Below are 24266 nucleotides of genomic sequence, written 5' to 3'. Positions count from 1 at the left end.
TTTTTAAACAGTTACAAACTTTCTCTTTCAAAGGGCTGATACTCTGCTGTTGCCTCCAGTCTCTTGCCAACAAATAGCTCGCTTGTTTAACTGCTCTTGGCTGCATTATACCATGTGAATTCATAAGGCAGGTTAGGTCCCTGTTTTCTGGGAACTGAGAGTCTTCAGACAAGTCACAGTGAGCCAGAGAGACATGTTTTTGACATGCAGGAAACAGAATGCGTGTGTGGTTAGTTAAGCTTTAAATATTGCGTGTGATTCATTTATTCAGTAGTCCTAGTTGAGCCACCCGTCTGCCAGGTGCACTGTATGACTGTCATGGTCCCAACTTTCAGGGGGTCATAGGCAGGCAGCTGAGACAGGTGTTAATGGGACATGCCTGCAGAAGTGAATGCATGTATTGGAGGCATTGTTAGGAAGCAGGAAAGACTCTGGAGTAATCATGAGGTTGAAGGTCATATCTACGTGAACCAGGAAGCTCCTTCACCATGCTCGGCCTCCCTCTTTTCCTCTTAAAAATAACTAAGGTGGAACCAGTGGCTTCTTAGTTCCTTCCAGCTCACTACGGTCTTTGAACTCCAACCTAACAAAGGCACTTTCAGTGAGTCAGGAGGCAGAGCTGAAAGGACCATTCTTTTGTGTGAGCTGATTATGAATACACTACATGTTTCATTCATTATCCCCTTCAGCGGAGAGTTCAGGCCTACAAGGTCACCCTGACTGCCTCGGTCTACTGAGAACAGCACATCTTCCTTTATCGCAGCAGCGCTTGGCATTTTAGTGGAACCCCTTGCAGTGTTTAGTTTATTCTGACATTTGAGAGAGTGGATCCTCTTTGTTGGGTAATCTCAAAAAAATCATCAACCCCCTTGTCCCTAATTCCTATATTTGATACTTAAAATGGGAATAATAACTCAAAAGTTCTTATGAAGTCCTCAGAGGCACTGATTCAGAAAGGAAACCGGTATCTGTGGAGTATCTTCTGTGTGCACGGGACATGAATAAGTGGTCCCTGCCCTCAAAGAATGGATGGCCTAGGTGTAGAAAAAAGCATAAGTATTATAGGTGCCATGGTAGAAGCTGCTGTCGAGTTGGAGGTACACATGTAAGAGCTGTCAGCGAGTTCTGCTGGCTGGTGGGAGTGGAAACCAGGGAGCACCGTAATCCAGGGAAGGGAATGTTAGGTTGAGGGTCAGAAGAGCTGGGTTTTCCAAATCTCAGTTCTCTGTGACGTTGATTCCTTTGAGCCTGGGTTGCCTCATCTGAGTAAAGGAAATACTGATCCCTCCGCCCCATTCAGTCTGAGTGTGGAAATGTAGGATAGAGTTCTTTCTGTCTGAGCTCTAGGGGCAAGGTTATGTTCCTGAATGACAGAGCTGTCAGGCCACATGTAATCACTAGACAAAAGATGCTATTTGAAGTAAAGCTCTCAGATGAAACCCAAAGAGACATCAGCACCCTTGCAAAGGTGGCGAGTCGGCTCGGCCGCTCGAGCTGGCCTGTCCTGGCGGGTCGTCTGTGCACGCCTTTATCTGGAAGGGCAGCCGGGGGAGGTGCAGGAGGTGCTGATGTGGCCCCTGAAAGCCCGTCCTCATCCTGTGCCTTCAGGGGTGGGAACCCAGTTGAGGTGTGTCTTTCTAATTCTGACCTTTCTCCCCTTTCTTCCTCGAATCAGATCTTATCATGTGGGCAACCTGCTGCAACTGGTTCTGCCTGGATGGACAGCCTGAGGAGGCCCCACCACCCCAGGGAGCCAGGACGCAGGCCTATTCCAACCCTGGGTACAGCTCCTTCCCTTCCCCCACGGGCTCAGAACCAAGCTGCAAGGCCTGTGGGGCCCACTTCGCAAGCATGGCCAGGAAGGTGAGTGTCGACTTCTGGGCCTTCTCAGCCACCACAGGCACGGGCCCTCGGGCAGGCCTCCTCTCCTTGACGCCTGCCCTTCCCTTTGCCGGTGCAGAGCTGGCAACCCAGACCCGACCCGTCCTTTCACACAAGTATTAGAACTAACTAAGCAGGGGACTTCTCTAGTGGTCCAGTGGTGAAGACTGTGCGCTTCCAGTGCAGGGGGCATGGGTTTGATGCCTAGTTGGGGCACTAAGGGCTTCCCTGGCTAGTGGCTCAGATGGTAAAGAATCCGCCTGCAATGTGGGAGACCTGGGTTCGATCCCTGCGTTGCGAAGATCCCTTGGCGAAGTGAATGGCTGCCCATTCCAGTATTCTGGCCTGGAGAATTCCATGGACTCTATAGTCCATGGGGTCGCAAAGAGTCAGCACTAAGATCCAACATGAGTTGGAGCTAAGTTGGAACTTGCAAAGAGTTGGAACTAAGATCCAACATGCTGCAAGGTATGGCCAAAAACCTAACCAAGCAAAAGCAAAGCATCTCAGCAGAGATTTGGACACAACTAGACCTGAATTCATATAGCAGCTCGGCCACTTCCCAGCTGTATGACTTCACCTCTTGAGATTCATTTCCCAACTCTAAAGTGGGGATATCACAGTTGTACGTAAATCACATCTCACAGTGTCCTGGGAATAAAGTGAGCTAAGCTGTTTAGGGGGCCCAGCGCAATGCTTGGGATGCAGCAGGCACTTGCTGTTTCCTTCATTAGCTGCCGTCGTAAAAAGCCTGACTCAAGATGAACTTGTTCTTTTAATTGAAGGCAGTGTCAGGAGCATCTCAGATACATCAGGACCCTGACAAGGTGAAGACTGGAGCTTATTTATATACTGTAGCCATATTATTTAAAATGCATGATAGTGGTTTCAGTTAGTGAGTAGGAGGTGAAATTGCTGGCCGGGCTGATGGTGTGCGTGGGTGTGGGCTTCCCCTCTGTCTGGGCAAGCACTTCAGGGGGCTGAAGGTGAGCCCTGACCCGGGGAAAGAACTCCACAGAATGAGAAATGTGCAGCCCGGAATGTGATGTTCCAATGACGATAATGGGAAATTTGAGAGGAAAAAATACTTTCTAAACCATCTGCTGTGTACCAGGGACTATTTTAAGTAGTTTGTAGAGTTTTGGTTTCATTTAATCCTTGCAATACCTCTATGATGTAGATTTTTTGTTTTGGGTTTCTTTTTGCCATGCCACATGGCATGTGGGATCTTAATTCCCCACCTGAGGATTGAATCTGCACTCGTTGCATTGGAAGTGCAGTGTCTTAACCACTGGACCCCCAGGAACGTTCTAGGTTTCAGGGGCCCTAAACTCCCACTTTACATGTGAGAAACTAAGGGTTAAAGTTTAACAGTAAAAGGAAACTGTATCTGTCAAGTTCTGACAAATAGCTTCCGAAACATGAAAATACTCATTCTTCCCCCTACGCTTAGGTAGTGCCCCACAGCTGCGTGGATATTAAAAGGCAGAGTCAGGATTCAAACATATGTCTCTGACTCCCAAGTCCTCTCCCTGAAGACAGCGTGTCAGACTTTCTGCAGCTCGAAGTGTTGACCAGCCAGCCCTCTGTACCTGTAAGATGGTGGAGGACGGGCAGTTTGCTTCATAGGTTGTATTTTGCCTGTACCTCACCACCGTGCAGGGAAGGGGGGCACACAATCAAGCTCTGTTGTGATTTGCTTGGCTACCCCAGTCACTGAGAACTCAACCGGAGAGGCTGCCAAAGCCAGGGGCTGTGGCTCTGTGGGCAGGGGCGCCCCTCCTCTTACACGTAAACCGAAGGGTTCAGTCCGAAGATAGAGACTGAGGTGGAGAGGAGGAACTCAGGGCCATGCGGTCTCAGTGCTGCCGGGGGTGGTGACGGTGGGTGGAGTGAGGATCGGAGGTGATGGAAGGAGGGCTGTGGGGCCCTGCTCACGTGCCTGGCCCTGAGCGAGGCATTTCAGATGCGTGGTGTCCCTGCATCCTTACACCACCCTGTGACGTACATTCTACTGTTATGTGTTCCCATATAACAGATGAAGGAATTGTCCTCCTTATCTAAAGTAGTCATTTCAAGGACTCCTTAAGCACATCAGGAGTCTGTTGGATGGTCAGAGCTCCTGCTGTTTTCATTGGTACATTGTGAGCAATGCTAGGAACAACCAGTAGAAGTGGCGAAGCAGCACAGGAAATTCCCTGGTTGGGGAACTAAGATCCTGCAAGCCATGCAGCGCAGACAAAAAAAAAATGAAGCAGCATGAATTTGCAGTAGGTTTGACACTCCCCCCCCTTTCTTTTTTTTAAAGTCAGTTATACTCTGGAGTGGAAACGGAGAGAAAGCACAGATAAGATAGTGGTGGTAACTTGGGAGCTGATCTGAGAGAATAGCATTGAAACATGCATTACCATATGTAAAATAGGTCAACATTGGGAGTTTGATGCGTGACTCAGGGCGGCCAAAGCTGGTGCTCTGTGACAACCTGGAGGGTTGGGGTGTGGACGGGCAGGGGTACAGGATGGAGAGACAAATGTATGCCTATGGCTGATTCATACTGAGATATAGTAAAAACAGTCACAATGTTGTAAAGTAATTATCCTCCAATTAAAATAAATTAATAAAAAAAATATTTGGGAGAATCAGGGGATCTAGCACGTTTTTTACATTGGTCAGCCAGAAGAGAGAAGGTAGATGGATGAGGGAACCGGCCCCAGAAGAAAGGGGGATGGTTAGGTGCGGATGGGAAGGTGCTTTATTTTCCTCATAGTGGTTTTCACCACCCAACATACATGTGTTTGTGGACTGCCTGTCTTCTCAGATGGTACACTGAGTAAGGGATTCTGTCAGTTTTGCCCACAAGTTTTTCCCAGTGTCTATCTAGACTGACATGGTAGGTGGGCAGTACAGTTTTTCAAATGAATAAATGAGTGGACTGTTGAGAAGAATTTGCAAAAGAGGAAGTAGATCAGAGAGTTTCTACTTTCATCACTCTACGGCTGGCATTTCCATGCTGAAGAGTTTCACTGAGGGCCCGGTTCTGTCCAGCAGCGTGCTAGCAGCTAGAGGTCACGCTTTTGTGGAGAGAGGGCCAAGAATAGGGCGTTCCCCTGGGGAGCTTACTGTCTGCTTAAGGAGGCCCCCATTTACAAAGAACTAACAAGAGTCAGTTTCATAAATTAAGTATTAGAGCATCAGGCACTGTTGGTAAATGGATCATTCTAGCCACAGAGGAAGGCTTGTTGATTGGCAAAGCAGTGGCTGAGGTAAAAGCACCAGAGGTGGAACAGATGCAGGTTGGACCTGGGAAGAGTGTGTGGCCTGTTTGGCCAGGATGCAGGGTACTGGGGAGGTGAGGGCAGCAAAGTTGGCCTCAGTAGTAAAGGCCCAGGGCTTCCACAGTAAGGAGCCTGTAGCCACCAGACCACAAGGAAGCACTGAAGGATTCTGAACAAAGCAACAGCCTGACTGATCCTATTTCAGGGAGCGGACATGGCTTCATGAGGAGGTGGTTTGCTGGAACCGTAGGAGAGGCACTGAGGCAGCTCTTGCACATCAGTGGGAAGTTCCCAGAGCCTGGTCTGGAGGAGGCCGAGACCGATCCAGGTAGCTTCTATCTGGTGATCAGCTCTTTGTGCCAGACCTTGTGAAGGAGTGGTTGTTAACCTATTTTACAGATGAAAAAGAAGAGACTCAAGACACAAAAGGCATTTTAGCTACTAAGATATAAGGGCACATGGCTGATGAAGATGGATGAGATGGAGGAGGAGAAGGTCAAACTGAAGAAGACAGGGTATCAGTCTGACTAAAATAAGGAACTTCCAGGGACTTCTCTGGTGGTTCAGCAGTTAAGACTTTGAGCTTCCACTGCAGGGGGGTGTGGGTTCGATCCTAGGTCGGTGAACCAAGATCCTACAAGCTGCCTGGCGTGGCCAAAATTAAAAAATAAAGTTATTTTTTTCTTATTTAGTGAAAAATAGATTATTCAGTATCTACGGTGTGTTAGGCGTTGCCTGGGCTCGAAAGATAAAGATGAAGAGAGTCATCCCTCCACAGTAGGGAGCTCGAAGTCTGACAGGAAGATGAGGGCAAAGACGCAGCTGTGTGAGGAGACAGGAAGAAAGCTTCTGTACCAAGAAGAAGAACTTTTTTAAAATTAATTGTTTATTTTTAGTTGTACTGGTTCTTTGTTGCTGCGACTGGGCTTTCTTTAGTCTCAGTGAATTGGGGCTACCTACTCCAGTTGTGTTGCTCGGGCTCCTCTTGTTGCAGAGCACAGACTCTAGATTGCAGGCTCAGTAGTTGGCAGCACGTGGGCTCAGTAGATGTTCCGCTGCATGTGGAATCTTCCTGGAGCAGGGATCGAACCCGTGTCTCCTGCATTGGCAGGCAGATTCTCAACCCCCGGACCACCAGGGAAGCCCCAAGAAGAGCTTCTCTAGGGGAAAAGGAAGTTCCGATCGGAAGGTAAAAGATGGTTATTGGTACAATATTTTCTTGCCACAAAGGGACAAATTAATTTTGTGTAATTCACAGTGAATTTTGTGACTATTAAGGATGTTTTCTCCTATGAGAGTTTTGTACTTGTAATTTCATGCTTAAGTGGATTGGCATCTTATCTCAAGGGTTTGGCATTTAACAGCTGCAAGCTTTCAAAATGTCTTTTCTTGAAGTGGTTGAATTGAAATGATGACATGGATTCTCCTGTCTCTTTTTTCCTTTCTTCATTGTGGTCAGTATTTGCTGAATGTTCACTGGGTACAAAGCCCAGCGAGTACTAAGGATAAGCGAGGACGTAAAAAATATGGAGCCCTGGCTTCCTAGAGCTTCCAGTCTCGGAAATTGCAGGACAGGACTGGCCAGAAGCGACATATCCTGTCTGTATTGGTGATACCTGCATGTGGTTTAGAAGCAGCCCTGACGGTTTTGGAGGAAGTTTGGTGCCCAGCCTCTTTAGTTGACCAAGTAGAGGAAGGGGAGGATAGGGTGCCCTGGCAGGGAGGTTGTGTTTTCAGACATGGAAGAGATAATCAAGTCTCAGAGTAGAAAGAGGGGGTGGCTCCTTGGTCCTGGCCCAAGGGGAAGGGAACTAGAGGTGACTGTGTTACCTTTTAGTGTGTGGGGTGCCTACCTCATGCTGAGGTTCACTGTGCATTAGCTCATGTAGTACCTGAGTAGCCCTTCGAGGTAGGCTGAGCATCCGACTTTTATTTTTAAAATAAATTTGTTTGTTTATTATGTGGGTCTGTGCTGGGACTTCGCTGCTGTGAGGGCTTTTCCCTAGTTGTAGTGTACGGGCTTCTCATGGCAGTGGCTCCTCTTGTGGACCATGGGCTCTAGGGCGCGAGGGCTGGTTGCAGTTCCCTGGCTCTACAGCGCAGGCTCAGTAGTTGTAGGTGTACAAGCTTAGTTGCTCTGTGGCATATGGGATCTCCCTGGACCAGGGATCGAACCTGTGTCTCCTGCATTGGCAGGCAGATGCTTTACCACTGAGCCACCAGGGAAGTCCTGAACACCCGACTTTGCAGGTGAGCTTCTGATGCTCTGGGAAGTTGTCTGTTTTGCACAAGTTCCCTCAGTGGGGACGCGGCCAGCCAGGACTTAGTCCTAGCGTGTCCCTGCTGCCCTTTCCCTCCCAGGAGGGGCTACAGGAGGGGCTGCCTCTGGACAGGACGGCAAGGAGGAGGGCTGAGAACGTGGGCCTGGCCTGTGCCAGGGAACAGGGCTGGGGTGGGGGGTAGCACGAGGAAGGGTGGGTTGGCAGAGGGGAGCCACACATGGGCACCCCTGCCGGCCCCCGCGCTCCGAGGGTCTCTGTGGGCGCCTGGGCTCCCCTAGGTCGTCTTTCTTGCCACCTTGCTACTCAGTGAGTACCGTTTGCTGGAATTTATACTTACGTGTTTCCTTTACTTGTTCTGCCAGCATTTGTTGACAGTTGCTTTTTCCTTCTCCTTTGTTCTCTCCTGACTCTTCAAACTGGGGTTTTAGCCTCAAGCGAGCACTAGCTTACTGTTTCCTGTCTGGTGTGTTTCAGATGCCGGGACTTCCGAGTCCCTGGCGGGCGCGGAGGAGCTGGGTGGGTTGCTGACTTTGCTTTCTGATCTGGAATCCAGCACGCTGCACACCGTCGAAGACAGTTGTTTAGATCTGGCTGATGGAGCGACTCGGGGCTGTTCAGTTGTGTCAAGCTAGGTCTTGTCCAACTGCACCGATGTAAGCAATGTTCCATGTCAGGATCTACAGCTTTATGACATGGAAGCCTCGTAATTTCACTGTGTCATCCTAAACACATCTCATCACCCACTAGAAACGCTTTAGATGTGACTGAACCCCCAAAATACGCCAAAACATCTCCTTGCCATCTGAGTGGTGACTGGTCCCAGAACTGTTCTGAAGCGAGTGCAGCTATGTGAACGCTGCATTGTGTGGTTATCACTGTGTGGAGAGTGAGGGAGCTTGATGTGTGTCCTTCCCCAGCGCCTTCCAGGTGTCAGCAGTCACAGCCTTATGTTTGCTTCCCCTCACTGCTCGAATGACACTCAGAGAAGACTAAATGTAACCCCCTCTGCTCTGCAGACTCCTCCTTCAGCGCCACACAAGAGCGCCTGTGATTTCGACTCTGGGAATCTGAGTCTCCTGGGCATTCTTGTTTGCTTGAACAGCTTTCTATACTTAGAAAAGAGAGGGCAGAAAGATTTAGGTTAATACTGAAGTCACCCCAGGATGAAAAGTTTTTAATTTCTCTAAAGGGTTAGTGAGCACCCCTCCAGGACCAGCGCTGGGGGCCCAGGGCTCACCCCCATGGTGGCGTGTGGCCCGCTCGTGGCCGGAACAGGGCTCATCAGATGTCCCTGTGCTCACTCAGACTCCAGGGCGAGGGGCCGGGAGCTGCCTCCTGGGGGCTGAGCACACCCTTGTGCCCTGTGTTGTCCGCGATCCCGGGAGTAGCTGCTGCCAGGCAGTGCCAGCTCGCCTGCCCGGCACTTGTCAGCCGCCCGAGACACCCTGTACTTCCACAGACGAGAGCTCCCCCCTCGTGTCCGGAGGGCCTCCTGTCGCTGACTAAATATTTGTCTTGGGTTTGCTCTCAGGCAGCCCTGAGCTCCTAGCACTCTGAGCAGGCCTTCCCGGGGTGGGGCGGGGGCCTGGGCCGAGAGTTCCGAGAGGGAGAGCCAGGCCCTTGACCTGGCACAGCTGGGGGCTGGCATGAGGCTGAGTCAGTCCTGTGGCCTGGTGGAAAGAGCGTGAGCGTGGGCACCAAACCCAGACACACCTCAAGTGTGGATCCCAGACCCACTGTTCCCTGCCTGCCCTTCAGGATGCGCCTTCATCTCTCCAGGCCTCAGATGCTGTGTCCGGGAAGCAGGGAGGTAGGAAAATACCTGCCTTCAGGGTTGCTTTGAGGACTAAATGATAAGCCAAGTCCAGCTCTGGCACATAGTAGCCCCTCAGTCATTTAATAATGTATGTATATTTTTTGGAGTAGTTGCCAGAGTCCAGGTCCAGGGGTCCCTCAGGATGGACAGCATCGGCGATACGAATGAGAAGACACAGCGAGTCTCAGCGTTTCCAAGTGTCTTCCGACTTTATTGTTTTTAAGACAGCTTTTATATTTTTAGTGGTAATTAGAAACAAATGTAAAGTATAGAGTCATACCAATTCAGCTTAAGGGACATACCAATTCAGCTTAATGGGTATATGTTAATGGGCCCATCAAGTTAGCTCAATGGGCCAGCAGTTTCGACCCTCATCGAAGCCGTTTGCATGTCTTTAGTTACAAAAAGCCTCATTTTGTTTACATCATCTTCTGGCCTGGTGGCCTGCTAACACCTTGTGACTCTCTATTGATAAAGGTTGATCAATCAGAATACTTTTGTATAGGGCACATCAGGAAAGAATTCATCAACAGGAAGTTTCAAGGTAAAACCTGTTTTTGGTAATTTACTCTATGCCTTGAGCTTAACAGAAAAGAATGTAGTTCCATAAGTCAAAGAACAGCAAGCTGAAATTCAGCTCTAAGTAAGAATCATCAGTTAAATCAACAATTGTCTTATTATTTGTATTAAAGCTAAACTTCTATTTATATAAATCCCTAACTATTATGCTTTCATTATATAGGCTAAATATGTTAAAAGTAAAAACATAGTGAGTAAATATAGATTAAGTAACAGTTTCACAAAGCAATATTTTTTGTATTTCCTAACAAGCCTTTTTTCCTGCGAAGGGTTTTGTGCCCATAGGGACTTTCTGTGTGGAGGTTCTCAATGCTGTTTTATTACTAGGGAGCAGTTATGCACATTAGCTCCAAAGGCACAGGTACATTTATTAAACAAACCAATATGTTAGCAAAAGGAATTTAGATCAGCATACTCTATATCCCAGATAATTTTATTTAGGGTGCTACCGTTCAGGGGCCTTGCTGATTTGAGGTTTCAGAATGATCTATTTTAGAAGGGAATCAGGAAAGGTCTTTTGCCTAAGTCATAGAAAATAAGAAGAGGTTTATTATAGCAAGCATCAGAAAGAGAGATGTCATTTTTAAGGTGAGTGCAGAGACAGCCTCTCGAGAATCCCTGAGGCCTGAGTTGCTCTGCTCGTCAGTCCTTCTCCTCATGACTCTGTCATGAGTGGGGATCTCGTGAGCTGGCTCCCGGCAAGTAGTAATTATCAAAGATTATAATTGTAATTATAATTACAATTATAGAGAAGGCAATGGCACCCCACTCCAGTACTCTTGCCTGGAAAATCCCATGGATGGAGGAGCCTAGTAGGCTACAGTCCATGGGGTCGCTAAGAGTCGGACACGACTGAGCGACTTCACTTTCACTTTACCCTTTCATACACTGGAGAAGGAAATGGCAACCCACTCCAGTATTCTTGCCTGGAGAATCCCAGGGACGGCGGAGCCTGGTGGGCTGCCGTCAATGGGGTCGCACAGAGTCGGACACGACTGAAGCGACTTAGCAGCATAATTGTATAGTATTGAGAAGTATAGAACAAAATACAATTATCAGCGGAGAGTTGTTCCACGATACTGTGTTGGCCTCTGCTGCACATCAGTACCAGTCAGCCCCGGGTTACACGTGTCCCCTCCCTCCGATCCCTCTCCCGTCTCCCACCCCATCCTGCCCCTCTTGGTTGTCATAGAGCGCTGGGTTGAGCTTCCTGTTTTACACAGCCGATTCTCACTTGCTGTCTGTTTTACATACGGTAATGTATGTGTTTCCATGCTATTCTCTCAATTCGCCCCACTCTCTCCTTCCCCGCGCTGTGTCCACAAGTCTGTTTTCTATGTCTGCATGTCCATTGCTGCCCTGCAAATAGGTTCATCAGTACCGTCTTCCTAGATTCCATATATATGCATTAAGATGCAATATTTGCCTTTCTCTTTCTGACTTACTTTACTTTGTGTAATAGGCTCTAGGTTCATCTACCTCATTAGGACTGACTGGAATGAGTTCTTTTTTTTTTTATATAGCTGAGTAGTATTCCATCGTATAAATGTACCACAATAATTAATAATGTTAATAGTAACAGTAGTCACCAGTGACCTTTATGCATTTGTTTTCTTACCTCAGCAATAAAGTAGAAAGAATCATAGCTCAGGATTTGAATCTTGACTCTCATCATTGGCTTATATTTCCTAGAAATAATAAAAACACCAAACACTTATGGAAGACTCACGTGTCCGATACGCTAAGTGCATTATCTCTTAACTTTACAACAGTCCTATGAAGTAGTTGCTTTCATCACCCCCTACTTTACAGATGAGGAAACTGAGGGCCAGAGAGGCTAAGTTACAGCCCCAAGGTGACATCACAAGAAACGGAGGAGGGAGACTTCATAAAAGGCAGGGCTTTTCTTATCCTGAAGCTGGTAGTCTCTTAACAGCCTCTGTTTCTCTACCGGTGAGTAGCAGGAGTGAGCCTCCAGTGGGATCCTGCCCGTGGGGCCCTGCCTGTGGCTGCACCAGGCCTGCGGGGGCCTGCTGCCTCCGCGGGGGTTTTGACCTAAACTCTGCCCGGCGGCCCGACCCCTGAGTAGAGGAGGAGCTCGGTGAAAGGACGAGTCACAGGGGCGGTTGTGCCCAGCCCCTGTCACGCTCTGTCTTGTCCTCACGGTCTGACGCGGTTTCCTCTGCCTCTCGCTCTTAAGCAGCAGACCTGCTTGGACTGTAAGAAGAACTTCTGCACCGCCTGTTCGAGCCAAGTGGGGGCCGGGCCCCGCCTCTGCCTTCTCTGCCAGCGCTTCCGCGCCACGGCCTTCCAGCGGGAGGAGCTCATGAAGATGAAGGTGAAGGACCTGAGGGACTATCTCAGCCTCCACGACATCTCTACCGACATGTGCCGGGAGAAGGAGGAGCTGGTGCTCCTGGTGCTCGGCCAGCAGCCCGTCGTCTCCCAGGAGGGCAGGACTCACGTGCCCCCCTTGGGCCCCGACTTCCCCGAGCAGCAGGCCTTCCTCTCCCGGCCCCATACCAGCACCGTGCCGCCTACCTCACCCGGCCTCCCGTCTGCACCCCCCGGCCAGGCGCAGGGCCGGCAGCAGGTACTCCCATCTCTCCAGGGCGCGGGCTCCGGCTCCTCTCCCTCGTGCTGCAGGAGGGGCTCAGTGTGGGTTACAGAACGCCTTTCCGCCTACCGCCGACGGAAGGCATTTTCTGGACTTCAGACTCATGTTTGGGCTTTTCTCAGAGAGACTGATGCATGGTACTGGGTTTTTGTGTTTCTTTGTTTGTAATAGGTTCCTATCCCAGTTAGAGAGTTTAAAAAAATTGGTCGTTCTAAAAACATTTTGAGAAAATTCACTGTTAGGTCTCCACATTTGGTTCTGATCAAATTACCCTCCTGCTTTCTCACCCCATGGTCTTCTTTGGCTGACGGGGAACTCGGTTCCTCAGTGATCATCACAAGGCACAAAGGAGAAAAAGGACCACGTAGGACTTCCCTGGTGGTCCAGCGGTTATGACTCTGAGCTTCCAGTGCAGGGGGCACAGGTTTGATCCCTCGTTGGGGAAATTCTGCGTGCCGCGTGGTGAGGCCAAAAAAAAGAGTATGTGGGAAGGGAGGGAAACACTGTGACTGAGACACGGGCACAGCTTCTTCTGCCAGCGCTGTCTGGGCTAGGGTGTGGTTGGAGGGCTGTTGAACAGTAGACAGCCTTATCAGCATTCCCAGCAGGGTCTGGGGATGGTAAGCTCAGAGCAGCACGTGGACTGAATTATGAACCAGGCATGGAAAGCACAGAATCGAGGAACATGTCACTTCTATACTTCTATACTTCCCCCTCTGAGGGGGAAGGTAGATGTGGAAACGAACTGTTGGATTACAGCGATGCCAGTGGACCTCAGGGAGAAGGCAATGGCAACCCACTCCAGTATTCTTGCCTGGAGAATCCCAGGGACGGGGGAGCCTGGTGGGCTGCAATCTGTGGGGTCGCACAGAGTCGGACACGACTGAAGTGACTTAGCAGCAGCAGCAGTGGACCTCAGGCTTCCCAGGTTGGCTCAGCGGTAAATAATCCACCCACCAATGCAGGAGACTCGGGTTCTATCCCTGGGTCAGGAAGATCCCCTGGAGAAAGAAATGACAACCCACCCCAGTATTCTTTCCTGGAGAATTCTATGGATAGAGGAGCCTGGTGGGCTACAGTCCATAGGGTTGCCAAGAGTCAGACACGACTTAGTGACTAAACAATAACAATGCTTTGAATAGTGGTTATTGCTGAGGAGAGAGGGTTGAGAGGGGTGAAAGAGGAAAGGATAGGGTGTCAGACAGCAACACTAGTGTCAAATTACAAGACAGGAAGCAAACACCCACACACTCAGGGTGGTGGCAGGGTAGGGGGACCCAGCACCAGGAAGGCAGGAGGCTTCAGCCAGAGGTCTGGGGTGGGGACGGGGGAAGTGGTCCCCCACCTCCAGTGGGAGAGGCACTGGACCAAGGATGGGAAGTAGCTGGAAGCTGTGTGTGTAGCCCCAGGGGACCCTGTAAGGCTAGGACTGACAGGAAGTGGGCTCCCAGGACGTGAGCAGAGGGCCGGCTCTGCAGATGAGGTGCTCATGGTGGGGAGAGGGAAGGGTTGGGTGAGGAAGCGGCAGCCTCTGGCTTCCAGGTGCTGGGTCTCTAGGAACTATTTTTCCATGCATTCGTTTATTCAGTGAGCACGTATTAACCACCTCCGAAGTGCCAGGATCACTGTCATCATCGGGGCGTGCCGACGTCCTGTAGCTATACTTCAGTGCCTCAATGAGCCTTTTACTCATCTGACTTGGGCAACAGTGGGAGGATTAGGACCTAGGAGATCCAGTTTCCACATCCAGTTGGTCACTGACTCTCAGGTCACTTGCGTAAGGTTTGAGCCTTTAACAAGGCGATGAGGTTAGTAATCCAGACCACTCTTGCTCCTGCCAGGATGTGGGAAGCACTGACTGGTGGCATGATCCCACGTCTGCAGGGCTTTGAGCCGCCCGGAGCGGGCGTGCGCCAGTGTGGTCGTCTCCCACACTGTGGAGTGGCTGCCGTCTCTTGTTTCTGATCCTCACCTCTGCCAGGACGGGGCCCCTGATTCATCTCTGACGAGCCCTGAGCCATAAAGGCCGCTGTGATGTCAAGCTTCACTTGCAGGAAACGCATGCAGCTCCCTCATCGGCCTGAGTGGGCTTTCTCCGCAGCGCGCTCTGGGACTTCACTCTCCCTTGGCTCTGCTCTGTCTGCTGGACAGGCTGGGCCGCCTGCCGTGACTTCCTCCCTTTGCTTGGTCCAGGGTTTTCTCTCTGTTTATGGGGAGCCAGGAGAGTGCCTCGAGGGAATTTTTTTCCCTGAAAGAACCTTCAGGTGGGTTCGTTTCATTAATCAGAAGTTTCCAGACTGCACGCAGAGGTCACACTGTGTACCAGAGCTCACTGGGTGCTTCTCCTCTGATGTTTCCAGAAGGCCTTCAGGTCAGCTCACGTCCCCTGTTCTGGTGAGGCCCGCATTTTGCCAGCCAGAAAAACAGGGCAAGCACAGTAACTCGTGCAGGGCTGCCTGATGATTCTGCAGTGAGCAGCACGCAGGCTGTGCATCTGCTGGTAGCGCTCGCCTCACCAGGGCCCTTTCCTGCACCTGTAACGCCCTGGCAGTAGTTGCTAGTGAAGAAAGTGCATGGAATAAAGCTAATTGTGGACAGACACTCACTCTAGATTTGGGTTCAGCCAGTGGGCACACTGAGAAGACAGGAGCATACTTTGCAGCACGAGATCGAGTTTCTCTTTTGTGGAAAAGAGAAGACATACAGAAACTGTCTACTTAGGAAGAGGTTAGGCTCCAAATGGCTTCTTGTAACTTCAGGGAGACAGCAGGAGGCCAGTGGGTACCACACTGACGTAAAGCTCAGAGAAAACTAGACGTTGTTTGGGAAGCATCTCTGTCCACGTGTGCTGTATACAGGAGCTTATTGTCTCTTGGCATTTTTGGTGACAGTTGTTATTTCTACTCGTCATTTCTGTTGTAGTTGCATGCCTTTTCTTAATTAGCTCCATATTACTCTAACGTGAGAGGAGCAGCTGGGGGCAGTGAGTGACTGGTTTCCCAGGTTGTCCCTTTGCTGGTTCTCTGATGAGTCCAGTGGAAAAGGCCTGTGAGCTTGGACACCTCTTTACTGTGGGCTCACACCAGACCCTTCACCTGTTTGGGAGCAGTGGGTGGAGGGGATCTAGGTATGGGATTTGTGGCTTAAATGGTGACGGGATTAGGTGGCTCCCAGTTCTGACTCCTATGTGGCAAAACTTGAAGAAATACCCAGGGGAAACCTTTTGAGAGGTTAGAATTCTAAGCCGAATGAAACTTCTTAAGCATAGGATTAGTGTTATATAGTCTCAGGCTAATAGACTCTTTGATGCCTTAAAATAATTTTTGACCGGGTTTCAAGACAGCTCTTAGTAATAGTCTGCCCTGCTGGTTGAAGGATATTTCTGGAATTTCTAAGGAGAGCAGTGACTAGCCAGAAGAGAGGGGGGTGGGGTGGTGAGGGTCTGGAAACTTTGATTTCATCTGGGCCAGATGAGGAAGCCGGGGAGATTTCGTGTGGCAGAAGCGAAGACATAGTTTGAACAGTTGGGGAGAAAAGAGTTGATACTGGTCTGGGGGCAAAACCAGGGATGGCGGGCAGAAGTTGTAGGGTTGGCATTGTGGCGTCGGTGTCAGGAATGGACTCGACGGGGGTCCGGCAGAGGAGCGGCCATGGGATCTTCCTTCCACTCGGAGTGTGCAAGCGGAGTCTACACTGACGGTGCATGGCAGTTAACGCCACCCTGGCAGCGGGCAGAATTCATGCTCATGTTCTCGAGTTGACACCTATGCGTCTCGTTTCCCTGCCTGACAGTCAGGCTTCTTTAACGCTGTTGTGCGAGACTCCAGGTTCCTGGAGAGATGGGAATGCGTTTGGATATGGCGTGAGCTGGCAAGAGCCCCATGCCATCCCTGGGACAGCTCTGTGGATATGATGGCATCTTTCTCTCCCAACAGGCCAACGGCCATGTGTCTCAGGACCAAGAGGAGCCCGTCTACCTGGAGCGCACGGCCAGAGCCCCTGCTGAGGACGAGACCCAGGTGGGCCCATGCGGGGTCTGTGCCCTCGCCTTTGCTCTCTCTCTGGTGTTCTCGTTAGGACCCTCTGGGCGGCCTCACAGGGGAGAGGAGAGGCAGGCTGTGATGTGATGACAGTCCTTCTGAAATCCTGTCTTCAGGGGTGGCGTTTAGTGTGAGCATTCCAGGTGAACCTTGGGAGCTGTCCGTGTCACAGTGGAGATTGGGGAGCAGCACAGCCTGTTGGTTTCCAGTCTCTTGAGAGCAGCCGGAGGGCAGGCTCCTGGTGGCGCTGTGCCAGTCTTGTTCTTTTCCTCTGCTTCTAGCACACAATGGCCATTGTCAGGGGAAGGAGGTCAGATAATCGGGAGGAAAGATGAGAGGGAGTTCAGGGCACTGCCATGGGGCCACAGAGCTGTGGTCTCCAGTGCGTAAAGAGGATGCTTGCCTGGGAAGTGGGCTTCTTCCGTGGGAAAGCAGAAACTCTCTCCAAGGGAGAAAGACCCGGACCATGCGCAGTAGTCTCTCGTGCTGCCTCATTTAATCTCCACGGGGAGCCTGGGTGGTGGGACTGCCGCCGCCTCATTACAGAGGGGCAGACGGGCTCAGAGGTGAGCCTCGTGCCTGGTACTGTTCAGCATCAATCAGTGGAGGAATCAGGATTCAGAACCACCTGCCTCAGCCTGTGCTGCTCCTCCTGCCCCATCACTGGGGGTGGGTCTGTGGCCGGCTGGGCCTGAGCACAGCCCTTGGGTCAGGAAGAGATGGAGGTCTGTCTTGCGATGCAGAGCATGGGGCCACGTAATCCTCCATTTGCCCCTGTTCCTGCTTCCCTTGAGGCCAGTCACCAAAAGCACGGGGTGATGAGAGCTCTGGGGTCCTGGGAGTGAGAGCCAGGGTGGGAGGGTTGGGATGGGAGCCCACCCATCCCATCTTTGCCTTTGCAGTCCGTCGACTCAGAGGACAGCTTTGTCCCAGGGCGGAGGGCCTCTCTGTCTGACCTGACTGACCTGGAGGACATCGAAGGTCTCACCGTGCGACAGCTCAAGGAGATCCTGGCTCGCAACTTCGTCAACTACAAGGGCTGCTGTGAGAAGTGGGAGCTGATGGAGCGGGTGACGCGGCTGTACAAGGACCAGAAGGGGCTCCAGCACCTGGGTGAGGGGCCATGGGGGTAGCAGTGGAACAGAGATCCAGAGTGCCTGATGTCTCGCTTTAGAGTCCACATCGACCTGACTCGATTTCCATGCTTTTAGTTGAGGAAGGAGCCACCATACGCATTTGCATCCTCTAATAATAACTGTCCTTTGGAGCTGAGTGCCCATGTGGGGTCAGGCATCATGTATATGTATTTAATCCTCAGGGCAGCCTGTGAAATAGGCATTATTAGCCTCTTCCCTTTCCTGGAGAGCCTAAATTGGCCCTGAGGATTTCTGGGTCTAAGTCCATGGCCTTTCCTGCCGTATGTTGCCCCATCAGACTCACCACTACCTCTGGCCATACTCAAACTCTGTACACAAGGTGCTGGCACACTGTGTGTGTCCTGCCTGCACTGGGGCTGTTCATTTTCCAAAGCATTTTCCATGGTATCATTTTCAGTGATGCACAGTAAAACGAGGTCTGTGGTCAAATGAGTTTGGGGAAGAAAAAAACTTGCTATTATGTCCGTGTTGCCAATTTGTGGTAGATGAAGACTGTACCAATCCAGGCAGAGAAGCCCTGAAGGGGAAAGACGAGTCTAGCTGTCTGGAACTCCGCATTTCCTGAAATGACTTCACCCAATCGCTCCCCAACTGATTGGGCTCCTGCAGGTCAATGTTGTGCTGACTTGCCTGCTCACAGTGGTTGAAGTCAGCTTCAGGTTCTCCTCTCCCAGGAGCTCAGATTCATCAGTGTTAGGGGACATCTGCCTGGTCTCCTGATCACAGACTCTTCCCTTTGGGATGGTCCCCAGAACCTCCCCAAAGGAAGGACGAGGGCCTGGGACTAGGAGATGGCGCCTCTGGGGAGTCGCACCCAGACTCCCTGGCCGACCAGGGCAGACTGTTTTTCCTTTCTTGACTATAACGCCGGCTTCCGATGCGATAGAAAAAAAGGACACTGTGCTTGTGCAGTCTCCTTCCTGCCTGGCAGTTTTGTTCATGGCAAAGCAGTGGAAGCCCTTTTTCTAAGACTAGACCAGACAGCCCAGCAGGGGCAGTGGGTGAGTCTCCCATGTGTGGAGGGTCTGAGGAGGGCAGCCTGGTTCCCAGCAGGAGAGCAGTCCGAGGTCGGAAGTGAAGCCAGGGTGGCTGGAGGCTTTCCTCATCATCACGTATTCAGACGCCTTCTTTCTCTTCCCTTTGCAGTGTGCAGCGCCGAAGACCAAAACGGTACGTAGCTGTTCCTGTTTGGCTTCGGGCTGAGGCCCCTCACTCTTCTGCCCTTCCTCCCCTTCAGCCCTGATTCCTGTTAGCCGTCTGAGAACTCTGAGCATACCCAACATGCCAGCGGGGGAGTGGTGCTGGGGTGGGGGCGGTGTTCACTGGGAACCAGGGCTCCTCAGCATCTTTAGAAATTCCCATCCCTGTCCCTGCAAAGGAGGAGTGGCAGGACACCTCGGACAGCCTGATTTGCAGGCCTCTGGTTGTCAGAGCTCAGAAGCCAGCCTCTGTAAAATCTTCGGCAAAGCCGAGGGGTGGCACTTCTGATGCACTGCCCATAGTCCTGGGGCTCAGGCACCATAGCTTTGACTCCATCTTCGTCTGTGTGGGAGGGTCTCTGTGTGTACCTTCAGGGAAATCACTTGGGATGTTCATCAGCTTCTGGTACCAACTGAAAAGCAGGGGTGGTGAGCTGAGAGCCTTGTGTGTATAGCGCACTTCATGGCATTCAGCTGCCATGTACCAGCCTGTGTGTTAAAGACCATCCGCAGGTCTCTGGGCACCCCCAGAACACACTGCAGGAATCTGACTGCAGATACAGTCACTCTAAAACATGCTAGACCTTTTTTGAAAGCCTCAAGGTTATGCAGCCGTTTTACTAAGGGACAAATTTGGAGTGTCTTCTGAAAAAGTTTTAAAGTGCTTTTCAGGCCCCTACACTACTCTTAAGAACATCCTGTCTTGGGGAAGAGCTCCCACCATATTGCTCAGAATGGGGCACTGTCTTCTGGCTGATACATTCCCAACAGTTGAGCATTTGGGAGTTCTAGACCCTCACCTGATACCAAAGTTTGGCCATCCACTTGGGGTCTTTCTGATTCCCTGGGAGAATGCTGGCAACTGAGTTAATCAATTTGTTAATCGTGACAGAAGTAATCTGTAATGAAATTCTGTAAATTACTCCAGCTCATCTATATATTTATAGATGAGCCATTTATAAAGCTCATACCTATTATATATATACCTATTTATATATATAGGTGTTTAAATAGTTCAGTTGTTTCCAAATGTTCCCTGTTAGGGCCACCAGCTCCTCACAGGAGTAAATAGGTTTCACTACCCCACAGCCCGCCCACCCTCAAGTGTTTCTTGACTTTCTGAATAGTCCAAGGGGCAGGTAAAGAAAGTGCAGAAGCAGTGGAGTATGAGAATTCCCTGTGGGACCGTAGAGGTGGCTGGTATAAGACCAGTTCCCTATTTATGGCTACCTGATTCAGGCTACCATTTAAAACATGCTGGGAAGGGTTGGGTTTGGGGACATGAAGGTTTTTCTGTTCCTGCATCTGACCTAGGATGTAGGTCATGCCCAGTGTGTCTTACCACTCGCACAAGCCAGTTAGCCTTGTTGAGAACTGTGCGCTGAGCAGTTAGTACTGTCTTCAGTTAGTACTGTCTTCGCAGTCCCTGCCCTCAGGCCGCTTTCCCAGAAGCCAGCCTGCCTGGATTTGAATCTTTCGGCAAGCTACTTAACCCTTTGGTCTCACTTGCCTCACCAATAAAATGAGTAACCAGAGTACCTACTTCATAGTTTTTGTTGGGGCTTCCCAGGTGGCTCAGTAGTGAAGAATCTGCCTGCCAGTGCAGGAGACGCGAGTTCAATCCTTGGGTCAGGAAGGTCCCCTGGAGGCGGAAGTGACAACCTGCTCCAGTATTCTTGCCTGGAGAATTCCACTGACAGAGAAACCTGTTGGGCTCTAGTCCATGGGGTCACAAAGAGTCAGACTAACACGTTCACTTTCACCTCGGGACTGGTTTAGGGGATTCAAGATGACTATCAGACCTCAGAGCACACAGCAGATGCTAAGTATATTATTATCTCAATAGAAATTGATTCCATTTGTTGAATTTAGGAGCCCGTATTCTAGTGAGGGAGACAAGGAGGCAAACTCACAAATTCTGAAAGCGCTGTGAGGAGCAGTCACGGGGGTATGGGTGAAGTGTGTGTGGGAAGCAGAGAAGAGGGAGCCACAGTCTCTGCTGGGCTCTGGCACCACGGAGTCTCCTCCGAGGAAGCCTGAGGAAGCAGGCCGTGGCATGGCCAGGGCCCTGCAATCCTTGGCTTTCTTTATTCAGTCCGGCGTATGTTTACAGATGAGTCTCATGATCCTTCATGAGCCGTTCATTACAACTCTCTTGATGCCTAAACTCTTCTCAGCCAGTTTTCTATCTTTTCAGCATGTTCTGCCTCGGGGAGTATCGAGTCCCTCCGTGGCACTCTCTGGCTTTATTACGGCCTCAGTTGTGTGAACATTACTTCTTTTTAAGCTTTGAGGCCTTTGCCTTACTCACATGTTCTGGGATGTCTTTGATCTACAAGTACTTGACTCTTCAAATCTATAGCCTACCCTATGGAGGTGCAGATTAAACAAGCAGGCGGAGTTAGTTCCTGGGGAGACATTTCCTTCTCCCTGAGGGATGTGTGTGGATCTGGGGGGCTGTGCCCCCAGCCCACACACTTGGTCTCCTTACTCTCCTCTCTGCTCTGTGTCCAGGGGGAGCGGTGCCATCCAGCCTGGAGGAGAACCTGTGTCGGATCTGCATGGACTCGCCCATCGACTGTGTTCTGCTGGAGTGCGGCCACATGGTCACCTGTACCAAGTGCGGCAAGCGCATGAGCGAGTGCCCCATCTGCCGGCAGTACGTGATCCGAGCCGTGCACGTCTTCCGGTCCTGAGGGCTCGTGCCGGCTTCTGCGGTGCCTTACGGGGACAGAGCTCCAGGTGTCTGGGCCCACGGCTGGCCGGCTTGCAGACGGGCAAGCTAACCAGAAAATGTGCAGTGTTCCCGAGACCAGGGTGAGCAAAGATGCTGTGTCACCTCTGGGCATGCCTGTCTTGCTTCAGAGGTACACCGTGCGGCTGGCCGAGCCCTAGGCCAGTGGAAACTGGTACAGATCGCACAGGCCAGTCCCTGTTTCAGTGATCTTGGGATGACGATGGTAACTGATGGAGAGGACTTTCCAGCATTTCGACCATATCTTCCTCCCTTCCTCTGCGAACCTGAACAGTCTTACCCTTCCTCCTGTAGCCCGCCCACCCCTGAGCTGCGTGCCTCTGTTTCACCCACCAGGAGTCCTGGTGGGAACGGCTGTCTTCCTCCCCGGCACACCTGGATTCATTTCTGGTCTCTGTGGCTCTCTGTGCTTTAACCGACCTTTGCTAAAGTCTCTTGATACCTTACCTAAAATCCATTTGTTCCTTTAGACCAAAAAGATGGTAGCTTACCAGACCAATAGTGATCCTCCTAGGGACAGAAATTTGGACCAGTAAACTTATTTCTGGTGAGAATTGAAACACAAATGTGATTGGAAAACCTTAAGTCATTAAGAGTTGCTTCCTTAAGTGCTGGGATCGGAAGCTATCCCTTTCCTGAGCTAACCTTGGGAGTCAGCAAAGCATCTGGCTTTCAGACTGCTGGGAGATTCCAGTCTGTGTAAGACAGTACATGGGTCATCTCTGCTTCTCCTCCTGGGGTCTGACTTTGTGCCATCCTCAGTTTTAGTTGATGAGGAAAAGGAAAAGCATTGGGTGGAAGCAGTGGCTCTGCTTGGCTTTGACTTCTCCAGCAGACAGCCTTAAACCATTTTCCCCTGAGCACGAGGTCCCTCTTGCCCATGGAGGTTTTAAACATGGTCTCACTTGAAGGCAAAGAGACTTAGGCAAAGGGCCTTATTCTATTCCAGTCAGACAAGCAAGTAAGACTGAGCACTCAGAGGCATCAGCCCTTGAGCAGACAGCTGTGTGTCTCTGTTCCCCAGGTTGGGAGGGACTCCCGACTCCCAATTCTTTTCTCAGCCTGCTGATTTAGAGGCAGGTCAGGAAGAAGCATTCCCTTGGCTCTTTAGGAAGGGCCGTGCAATGAGTGAGTGTTGTTCTTGAGCCCTCTCAGGGTCTCTTCACCACTGGAAGAGCTCGTTTGCTGGAGAAGCTTAAAAGCACAAACATACATTCTGTGCACCATCAGAAGAGCTGTTTGTGCGGCCATTACTATTGGATGAGCTATGCAAACCTTCAGACAGCTGAGGGCTTTGGCAGTCACCCCTACCCCCACCCTGTGCAGCTAAGATCTCTCAGACCAGAAGAACCAATCACGACCTTGGAAAGCAGTGGGAAACCCGTAAGGGCACCTGTTGGTTGGTACAGGATATGCTTAATGCTTTCTCTCCATCAACCACCAACCACCTACCTTGACATTATACCAAGTCCTAGATAGTTTGATTCTGGGCTACAGCCTTTGTAGGAACTGGGGGGAATGGAGATTTCCCTGTAAAGACACCATCTTTCTGCTGGACAGTAAATACTATAGTTTACGGTGCCTACCAGATTAACAAAGAATTCAGCTACTCCTTAGTTCCACTGTGAAACAGGTCTGCACATAGCAGCTCAGCTACAACCTAGCAATAACTTCAGGGCAGAAGCTGGCTGTTTCCCTGCTTAAAACTTGCTTTCTCTGCTGAGGCCTTACCACTCCCTACCTCCCAGCTTCCCTCTTAGACATGAGTTAACAGTATCCTGATGGTTGGTTTGTAACTTCAGTAAGAATCAGAACTGATGTCATTTACTCATCTTGAAGAAAGAACTTGCCTTTAAGTCTTCTAATTCCTTTTGGTGAAGGTTTCCATTTAGGAGAAAAGGTGTTAAAAGAACCTAACCCTAAGCCCCCTCTCCCCTGCTTTGTATCTTTATTACTACACCAAATAAAGGCTGGGAATTCTTAAGGTCCCATTTCAGTTACTATCTAACCTAGGTAGCAAACTTGATTTTTATCCTTGGATGCTCTCTCCTGCCCCTCATGGATCCTTGGTCTTAATTACCATGGAAACATCTAATTCTTCCATTATCCCATGGCTTTTGCTGATTGTTCTGAGATTTCAGTTGTGACTTGTTTTAAAAGACACAGACAGCTGACTGGTTCATAATACATTGGAATAGCTGGATCCAAACTAGAAAGAATAAGCTGTACAGGAATTAGTGCTCAATGTATATTGTATAAATTTGTTGAAATCTTTTGGACGTGAATGTGTTATTTCAAGTGGCTTATATTAAGATTTTCTCAGACTTACTTGGGTGTTAGACCAAACCCAAATGTGTATTTTTTGTTACAGAGCTCTGCTTTATAATTTTGTAATAAAGTTTCAACATAGATGCCTGTCCGATCTGGTGTGAGGACGCCAGAGGTCTGATAGTTAAGACTGACGTGAGTTCACAAGCCACAGGCTAATCCCCGGCTGTATGCACATAGGCCTGCTCTTGCGAGATTGCATTATTTTTGGAGATGCTTGGGTCATGTGGCCTTGGGCATGGGAAAGCCTAGAAGAGGATGGGAACTGGGTAGGAAAAAGGACCAAGCCCAGATAGCAGCATCAAGTCAGTTCTGACATGGACACCGATCTGGCAGA

At 50.3% G+C, this 24266-nt stretch overlaps 1 protein-coding gene and 1 non-coding gene across 51 annotated transcripts in view; one reads left to right on the top strand and one right to left on the bottom strand.

The window, feature by feature from the left end:
* Positions 1–24012, top strand: part of RFFL (ring finger and FYVE like domain containing E3 ubiquitin protein ligase) — an 87028-nt gene extending 63016 nt beyond the window's left edge. For 13 of the 50 annotated variants that reach the window (XM_081584393.1, XM_081584396.1, XM_081584399.1 and 10 more), the window contains 6 exons: positions 1676–1863; positions 12034–12426; positions 16386–16469; positions 17393–17603; positions 18794–18817; positions 21361–24012. In XM_081584393.1, the coding sequence (XP_081440519.1) occupies positions 1676–1863; positions 12034–12426; positions 16386–16469; positions 17393–17603; positions 18794–18817; positions 21361–21542 (1082 nt within the window). In that variant the 3' untranslated portion in view covers positions 21543–24012. Of the gene's footprint in view, positions 1–1675; positions 1864–11645; positions 11787–12033; positions 12427–16385; positions 16470–17392; positions 17620–18793; positions 18818–21360 lie in introns of all 50 variants that reach the window. The other 37 variants (XM_081584394.1, XM_081584402.1, XM_081584407.1 and 34 more) reach the window with 6 other exon arrangements.
* On the bottom strand, positions 7310–7382 carry TRNAG-GCC (transfer RNA glycine (anticodon GCC)). The gene has a single exon. It is a non-coding gene; the product is annotated as a tRNA-Gly (tRNA).
* Positions 24013–24266: the final 254 nt, after the last annotated feature.

The sequence above is a fragment of the Giraffa tippelskirchi genome, chromosome 3 (genome assembly GCF_054371585.1).
Source record: "Giraffa tippelskirchi isolate mGirTip1 chromosome 3, T2T-mGirTip1v1.2.pri, whole genome shotgun sequence".
In the NCBI taxonomy this organism is placed as follows: domain Eukaryota; kingdom Metazoa; phylum Chordata; class Mammalia; order Artiodactyla; family Giraffidae; genus Giraffa; species Giraffa tippelskirchi.
Note: the sequence above shows the minus strand (reverse complement) of the source record. Positions and strands in the feature narration are given on the sequence as shown.